Source organism: Phragmites australis, chromosome 19, assembly GCF_958298935.1.
Source record: "Phragmites australis chromosome 19, lpPhrAust1.1, whole genome shotgun sequence".
NCBI lineage: Eukaryota > Viridiplantae > Streptophyta > Magnoliopsida > Poales > Poaceae > Phragmites > Phragmites australis.
Genome location: NC_084939.1, coordinates 6446945 through 6456144, shown reverse-complemented (window position 1 = coordinate 6456144; position 9200 = coordinate 6446945). Strand labels below are relative to the sequence as shown.

The 9200-nt window shown below is 42.1% G+C and overlaps 1 protein-coding gene across 1 annotated transcript; it reads left to right on the top strand.

Moving 5' to 3' along the window:
- The first annotated feature begins 4666 nt into the window (after nt 1-4666).
- On the top strand, nt 4667-8215 carry LOC133900828 (uncharacterized). Its single transcript, XM_062342079.1, has 2 exons — nt 4667-5050; nt 7741-8215. The coding sequence occupies exon 2, from the start codon at nt 7750-7752 to the stop codon at nt 7954-7956; it is 207 nt and encodes a 68-aa protein (XP_062198063.1). The 5' UTR covers nt 4667-5050; nt 7741-7749; the 3' UTR covers nt 7957-8215.
- Nucleotides 8216-9200: the final 985 nt, after the last annotated feature.

Genomic DNA, 9200 nt, shown 5'->3' with positions numbered 1-9200 from the left:
TATTACCTGCGGAGCTCTCCTGGGTGTCATCATCACTCCCGACATACAGATATGCCGGGTGGGCTCTCCACCGCAGGGGACACAGCCGGTGCTTGATGAAGTCGCGGACGACGTCTAACCCTAACAGGCTGGCTTCCGCAAGCGTCTTGACCCGACCGGCAAGGAGCAGTAGTTCGGCGGTCGGCTTGGGGTAGCTCCCGTAACTCTCCGCGAGACGTGCCAGTGCCTCTGGCACGCGGAGGTTGTCCAGGGAGTTGTCGGTCGTGAGGTTGAACCATTCGTCCCTCCAGCTTGACCACGAGGATTTGAGGTTCATCTCCAGATAAGAGCTCGCGACACCGTTATGGAGATGAAAGTCACAGCTCCCGTTGGCCGGCTCGGGCTGTGCCCAGACCGTGTAGAAAACCAGAAGAGATCAAGACATGGCTCGATCCCTATGAAATTTTCACACATGTGAGCAAAAATGCTCAACATGATGATGGAGTTGGGGTTGAGGTGGAGGTGGAGGTGGCAGATGTCGTAGAAGGAGAGGACGGTGAGGAAGAACTCAGAGAAACAGATGATGAGACTTGCCAGAAAGAACGAGATGAAGATCACGATCTCCCCCTAGCGGGGAGTAGAGACATCCCCCCTGGGTGATATCCCGAAGACAGGCGATGCAGAAGCAAGCGATTCTCGTACATCTGCTTCAGCTTCTCGATGATGCACTTTGACTTGGGGAAGTCAGGCTCCTTTTGAGTGTGCAGCACCATGGGAGCTCAATAGTGGTTTTCGCAGAAAATACGGGGTGTCGTTAGAGGCGATGGGCTTTGGCATAGAAGGTTGGAGTGCGAAGGGGTTTCCAGGGTTTCTACCTTCCGATTTATAAGATCGGCTCGGTCTCGTCGCCTCAGAAACCGACGGCTATCAAAGTTTCTCCCCCCAACATCTCTTTGTCTCTCTCTCTGACGGTTAACCTCCCCTTGGGATGCGGTTTCCCAAGCCAAACACAATGGTGGGCCATGTCGCCGACCACTCCCTGGGCAAAGCTCTTGCCCACCCAGGGCTCGAGTGGTACGACTAGGCCCGACCTCAACATGATGAAAAATAGCTCAGATCATCACATCCGCGAGGGAGCTTAGGGGCTACTATCGATGTAAAGAATATAGGGGTTCCCCACCGGGATGGACCACAACGGTCAGCTATGGGCAGTACCCACTTTCTATCTTTGACCCATGACCCCCGCGCGATTAGTGGACACCAGCGCGACCACGACCAGGGCCTCTGCAGTGTTCCCTGCAACCAGTCCTTACTGGTCGCGGGGTAGGTACTCATCTAAGCTAGTCAAATCTTATTTAATGCCACCACTCACACCATTTTCCTTCCCGAGGCAGTCCACTTCGGCTGAGGTGGTAGGATCGGTGCATAATTACCTTATCCCATCCCGCAGACATCAATTGTTGCGGGACGGGCGCGTAGGCATGATAGGGGGTACAGCAGGCGCGCGTGGGAAGCCTGCGATAGGACAGAGCAGGCCTAGTGCTTCGGGCGTGACAAACGGGGGTGCGATCGATGGACGGGACGGCCGCTGCAGGGACCTAGGGCAAGCACAATGAATGTAGGTTTGTAATGATTGCTTATATCATTTCTTAGGACAGGTATGGGTCTGCTGGTTGGGCCCACTTGTAAAACTTCTCCCCTCTGGAATAGAAAGGGCATATCTTCTGTGAAATGAGGAGGATGAAGAAGATTACATAGGATGTAGGGCTATTACCTCACGAGGGGTCTGAACCTGGATAACTCTGGTGTCCTTGAGCAGTGAACACACAGACTCTATAAGCACACACAGAACGCCGATCACGCACCCACTGTTCAGCATACCCTGGAATCACTGTCAGGGATTTACAATACTGGACTGACTCAACTCAACCGACTTTTCGGTGGGTTACCTATGAGAACTATTATGTATATATGTGTGTTTATCGATGCCTAACATCTTTATTGTATAACATGAATTAGTATGTATTAATGAATGTGCCTTTATTATTAATTGACATTAAATATATGTCTTATTGTATGCATTTATTGAGAGGAAGAGAGACGGAGAAATCAAGGAGAGAGAGGATAGACAGAGAGAACAGAGAGAGCAAGGACAGGGAGGAGATGGGAGGGAGGTTGGAGCAGCAAAACACTACTAGCTGGTGATGGAGCCTTCAGCTGGCAGTAAAAACACTTTCACTGTTGGTCCTCCACGTTGATAATGATAGTCTCTGACTATTACTGCTAGTTACCAACTGTCGGCTCTAAACCGGCAGTAAAGTGGGTTTTAAAGTTGACTGTAATAAGAGTTCTACAATAATAACTCTTTATAGTTGTTTTAGGAAATAAAATAATCACTAAAGTACGATTAGACATAGTCCACGGTGGCTTGCCAACCTAATATTTGCTAAAGTTGTGGGTGAGGAACATTGAAACTAAGGTTGACTATATGAATCTTGCCTCCTCCGGCTAGAAACACACTTCTGCATGCGACGGGCTGAGCACGTCTGCCTCCACCACGGGCATGCTCGCGAAACCTGATTTCGAGTTCAACCCTGTTCGGAAAAAATATAAAATTAGATAACATACGCGATCGTATTTACCGAAATAGACAATATATCGTCGTATTTATAATTTTAGCATTCGTATTCGGCAGCTCGTTTACCGAAAATTAACTTTCGGTATACCGTACACCAAAAATATCATATTCAGCACACGATGTACCGAATATGGCACTGTAGCACCGTATTCGGTACACGGTGTGCTGAAAATGGGCTATAGTGGCATTTTCGGCGTACCGGGTGCCGAAAATTCCTGTCATGAACAGTACCGTGTATGAACAGTAACAACAGTGGGTTTAAATTTTGTTTTCGCTTTTTTTCAAAACGGTGGTCTTCTGTTACTCCAAAAAAATTAATTTTTTTTTACGTGTTCCATAATCCATGTGAAACCCATTTTAATTGGATTCACCGAAAAATACTTTGTATATTTAAAACTAAAATTCTCCAAAAAAGACTACTTTTATAACTTGTAATAATTGTTAGTGTCCCAAATAAATTCCCAAAAATCTATAAAAATTCACTAATATTCTTCTTATGTGATGGAATAATTTCTAAAATTATTTCCAGTCCTAGTTTAAATGATGAAGAAGTGAGTTCCTTTGTAATGCCTTATTTATATGCATTTTTATCATTTCATGTAAATAAAGCATTACAAAGGAACTCACTTTTTTATCATATAAACTAGGGCTGGAAATAATTTTAGAAATTATTCCATCACATAATAAGAATATTAGTGAATTTTAATAGATTTTTGAGAATTTATTTGAGACACCAATAATTATTACAAGTTATAAAAGTAGTCTTTTTTGGAGAATTTTAGTTGTAAATATACAAAGGATTTTTCAATGAATCTAATGAAAATAAGTTGCACATGGATTATAGAACACGTAAAAAAAGTTTTAAAATTTTGGAGTAACAGAAGACCACCGTTAAGGAAAACGAAATTAAAACACACGGCTGTACTGTTCATGCCCGAGTCATTTTCAGCACATGCTGTACCGAAAATGTCACTCCATTTTCGGCACACCGTGTGTCGAATACGGTGCTACAGTGTCATATTCGGCATACTGTGTATCGAATATGTTATTTTCGGTGTACGATATACCGAATACCGAAAGTCAATTTTCGGTAAACGAGGTACCGAATACGAATGCTAAAATTATAAATACGACGATATATTATCTATTTCGGTAAATAAGATCATATATATTGTCTAATTTTGTATTTTTACCATCCTGTTCGATCGATAGCACAATGCAATGCTTGTTGCGAGGTCGTAGATCTCGTCCCAGGAGGACCGGAAACCTTCTTCTCGAGCTTAGGCTGAACACCAATTAGTCCCTCCAAATTGAAATAATTGTCATTTTAGATATCAACAGGGTCTCAAAATACAATTTTAACTATTATTTTTATTGTAATATATTACTAAAGTATAGTAAAAATATACTACTCCCTCCGATCAAAATTACATGATATTTTTAATTTTTCAATGTCTTCGACGTACAAATTTGACCATTATTTTTATTAAAATATAGCTATAATATCTAATAAAAATATAATATTATGAAAATATTTTTCAAGATAAATCTATACGTGTGATTTTTATATTTTCAAACTAAATATTTTGAAAGCTATTGCCGATCAAAATTTTAAAAGCTTAATCGGATCTTGATCAAAGCGACAAATATTTATGCTAAAAATAGTATTAAAAAAATATTTTTTAGACAAATCTATCTGTATTATTTTTAAATATCTAAAATTAATATATAAAAGTAATTTGTTGGTAATTTTTAAAACAGATAACTGTAGTAACGCAAAACGATATTTATTTTGAATTGGAAGGAGCATATTGGTTAGTGCTACATGTGCCCTTTTGTTTGGTCTTTTTGCTCTCGTGAACAATCAAGCATGTCATGCCGATTTGCCATGATGAAAACGCGCGCAAACATGCATGTCGAGATTGATAATTTGCGTTTTACAATCTTGAACCAATTCTCCGGGATGGATGTTTCCCTCTGCCACTAAAGTTCGGGTTATTTACCCGCAATCTGCCACTGCGATAAAATGTCGAAATCCCCTCGTCCCCGCCCCATTCCTCTCCCCGTCTCCTGCACGAGCAAACAGGCGGCCGACCCCGACCGCTAGGGTTTCCCGCCGCCGCCGGCCGCCGGAGTCCCCGCCCGGTCTACTTCCCTTCCTCCGGATCTGCTCGCCGCGCCATCTCCCCACCCTCAATTTGCCTCCGACGCCGGAAGAGCTCGGCCGCCGCCACCTCCCCGCTGGATCTGCAATCCGCGCCGCCGAACGACGTTTCCCCTTCCCCGACGAGCTCCGGTTTCCCCGGCGCATCCTCCCCCCGCCCCGGGTCCCGGCGCCTCCGCACGCCACCTCCCCAGCCCCGACCGAGCGCCGCCTCTGCAACCCCGACCCGGACCACCCCGTCGTCGCCTCTCCATCCTCGCAAAACAAGGGTAAAAATTGGTTGCTTCTCTGCTTCGGTTCGCAGTACGTAGATCTATGTGTGCATTGGTCAATTTTTCAGTTGTATGCAATGTGTAGGCCTCTGTATGCATAGTTGTTCAGTTTGGAACATCCATTATGCAGTGGGGTAATTATGTATGATGTGTTTATAGATGGAAAACAGCAAGGTCAAAGCATTGTTGGATGCGACCGCAGATAAGATTTTCATTGATATTTGCATGGAAGAAGTGGCTACTAATAGTACTAGATCTGAAAAATGGGAGGAGAAGCGCTAGACCATTAGTGTTTCTTTTGTTGTCATGTAATCCTAACTAGACTTGATATGTATTTTTATTCAACTTTGGACATGCCATGTGAATTGTGCAAGGAACTATGTATTGTGGTACGTGAACATTGACATTAACTTAAATCTGAAAATTTTAATTCGAAATTGTCAAAAAGTAATCAGAGAAAGTGAAATCTACACAGAATTAGCAATGAAACAAGTCATTATATCCTTTAGGGGCATTCAAGTCTTTTCACACTTAGGACACACAATCTACTATATGAAAAGCAGGATTGCCAAACAGCTAGATTCTTCAGGCAGTGGATTCCCCAGACAGCAGCTTCCCTGGGCAGCCAGCTAGAATCTGGATTCTGCACAATCTATAGCTATGCCAAACAAGACCTCAATTGGCTGCTCAATCATGCTGGTGGCTGCTGGGCCAGCTTTTGTCGTGCAAAAGTGATTAGTGCGATTCTCAGTGCAGGGTAGCTGAACGAGTTCATTTAGTTCGTCCTCTGCTGATAAGTTTTGTTGGAATCCAATTTGCAGCAAAATTGTGCCCTAGCTGTATTATGGTTAGTTTGGAGTGCTTTACGTTTCAACCTGTGATTCTTTTACTGACCACAAAATTATAACAATCCTAAGCTACGCTTCTACCAATTTGGTTGGTTGTACTGCCCAAAGGAGTCTGAATATTGGTCTGCAAAATGTAATAGTAGATGCAGTCCGCTTGTTCGCATCTTTTGCTTACAGGAAGCAGGATCATCTGGTAGCTTGTTACTGTTACCTTGTCACTTAGTTCTAGAATATTTCCCATTGTTTGTTAATATTGCCAACTTTCGAAGAGCAATACATTGTGTGATGAATAGTATCTAATTTACTTGTCATAACTTCCATTGAAAATTGAAATCACATGTGAAGATAAATGGTCTGGTACTCTAGTTACAGTGTCATCTATTCTTTTATAGGAAGAACTAGCTAGCTTTATTAATACTATTGGAATATTGCTGAGTTCTACTTAGAGCCATTATCCATGGGTAACAGGGGATTAACGAGCATTACACTTGTCTATTTTTTTATAGTTCTAATGAACTTTCACCATCCAGTCCATATTAGGCTATCTAAGAAATAATATACTTGGGAATTAATTTATGGAGCTAATTAATAGTGTTATGTCATTCAATAATATCAATCTGTGAGTTCTATGTGGTGATTTGAATATAGTAATGGAGCCTCTCTTCCAATACATCCTAGTGTGGTCTTAGCTTATGTTTTTTCTTCATGAGTGAGTGACTAATGAGTAACACTGCTCTGGTCATTACTTTCATTTGATTTCACTAAAATGTCCACAGCTGTGCGGTGAGCACAGAGCGAACTACTCTTGCGCCTTTTACCAAAGTATGGCCATGTCACTGCTGAAGTCATGTTTGGAATAAGTTCATGTTTTACCTTTTTATGTACTACCTAGTCATTTACATCTGTCCGAAAATGACCATGAAGTTTGGAAAACTTTCAAGTAGAATTTGCGAATTGGACCAAAGTTATGTGCTCTCGCCTGGAAGATGCACAATCTGTGGTGACTGATGGTGTCACTGCTCCTAGTGGAGCTAGTGGGGGAGTTTGTTGGGTGGCCTCTAGAACTACCTATGCAAGCCAGCATCGTCCTTCCCACCTTGTCACCGCCATGTTAACTGTGTTGGCCTCTCCAAAATCTACTTGATGGTTGCTGCTGTCAGGCCATCCCCATCCTGCATTAACTGTCATCTTGATCTGGATTGATAGGGAGTGGGGTATAGTGTAGCTGGCTTTGGCTATAGTGTAGCGTTAAGGCCCTCTTTTCTGAGTTACGAAGGAAGAAGCCAAATGGCAATGAATAAACATAGGCCCTTTCCTATTTTGACATGAGGGTAATCAATTGCAAGTTAGCTAAAGAACAGGTGCCTGTGGGATAGTTTTTTCCGACTGAACTATTCATGGATGTCATACTCCTAGATTGACCTAACATGCACCATTATGGTAGTAGAATTGCATTGGCTGTATGCTAGCCTGTACATACATATGGAACAGGTGCCGTTACCAGCTACTACATAGTCGTCTATTAGGTGGCAATACTGCTGGTTAGGCCGTATGATAACTACTAGGCTGCATGACTAAATGAATACTGACTTCTGCAGTTGTGACCATTACTTCCAAATGAATACCATATCAATGGATGTTTATTTCATGGTTAACATCTGGAACTATGATATTAATCATTTGTTAATTACATCTTTTACTCAAAGTATGAGTTTATGGACTCGATGATATTTATTTGTAGTGATGAAGGCTTATATCCGAGAAAAATTGTTCAGCATAAAGAAATATGATGTTTGTTTTCCCCGTTGATGACCTTGTACACTTATACCTTTTGATTAGGTTGGAAGGATGAGGAAGGGACTACATCCTCAGATGCAATGGATTTCATACGTGACACAGAGTGGCAGACTGATGAATATCATGATGACCAAGGTGAACCATACCGGCAAAGTGTACCACATGAGGGCAAAACGTCAAATGGCTCAGAGCCTTGGCCAGATTGCGAAATTCAAACGCCGATACGAGCAGGAAGCTGAGGAAAACAAAGACAAATAGGATATTTGCAAGAAGCTATGCATTCTCTGTAACCTTAAGCAGCTTTGTTGGCTGCAAAGTTTTTAGCTGAGGAACTTTGCTCATGACATTTTATTTTTGATGGCATCCTCTTCTGTGCTTCCATCTCAGTATCGGGTTTACACCCTTGTTTCTTTTCTTTCATTATATGCCGTCTTGACCAAACTACGCTACTTATTCCGCATTGAAGCGTCAAGAAAATTGACGAGTGATTAATCTCTATTCCAACCTTTTAGATTCATGATTCATCTCCTTTCATGAATTCTGTTTGCTGCTACTGTGTTTATGCTCAGGTCTTTTGTGCCAATCCTTACTCCAGTTTCTGGTGTGGATATGTGAAGGAATACTTTGTTATTTGGTTGTATCATTTAGCAGTGATAAGTTCCTTCTTATTTTACGGCTTTTGGTTGCAGTCTATGGCACATTTGGCCCACCTGACACATGTCACACGCACCTTGCTGACCGTCCCTTGGTCACCTTGTCAGTGGCGATGATGTCGCATGAAATCCAATCACTTATTCCCCCAATTCAAACAAAATATTAACTACAGAATCAGGTAGGGACATCTCAAGTACATGAAAAGGTTTGAACTTTAAACATCTTCTATACTTCATATAAAATGCATGAGTTGTGATAAATCTAATCAATCTCCACCGTCAATTCGAGTTAATCAAATAGTCACTGTGCAAAGTTGAACTCCATTTCTCATTCCAAAAATACATTTAATCTCTCATTATCTTTCTTCCATATCTAGACGTCTGATATTTACCTTTCATACATCTAAAAATACATCCATATCATATTATTTACTTTTTATACATAGATGTTTAATATTTGTCTTCTATACATTCACCGTCAGGTTTTTTTCATAGGGTGCACCATTTACCACAATTTGCCTACAGTGGCGATTTTCTCCAGAAGGTGTGCTGCCTCTCGCACTTCGCCTATATCATCAGCTTTTTGGAGAGGGTGCGACGATGCCCGCACATCACCTCCACTATCGTCTGCCACAGAGGTCGCCTCCGTCGTGCTATCTTTACACTAAGGTACTATATAAGAATTATTTTTATCCCCTCGCATATATCGGTCGTCATCTTGATCCTCCTCACAGCGTTACTACGAACGGCCAATTCTTGATGATACGGTCCCCTCCACCCTCTTGTCCAAGTACCCGTCATTCTCCTCCCTCATGAAATGAAATTACATGGTCATGTATAAAAATATCT

What these genes read in the sequence shown, in the direction of transcription:
- LOC133900828 (XM_062342079.1), top strand. Translation starts at nt 7,750, where the DNA reads ATGAGGAAGGGACTACATCCTCAGATGCAATGGATTTCATACGTGACA.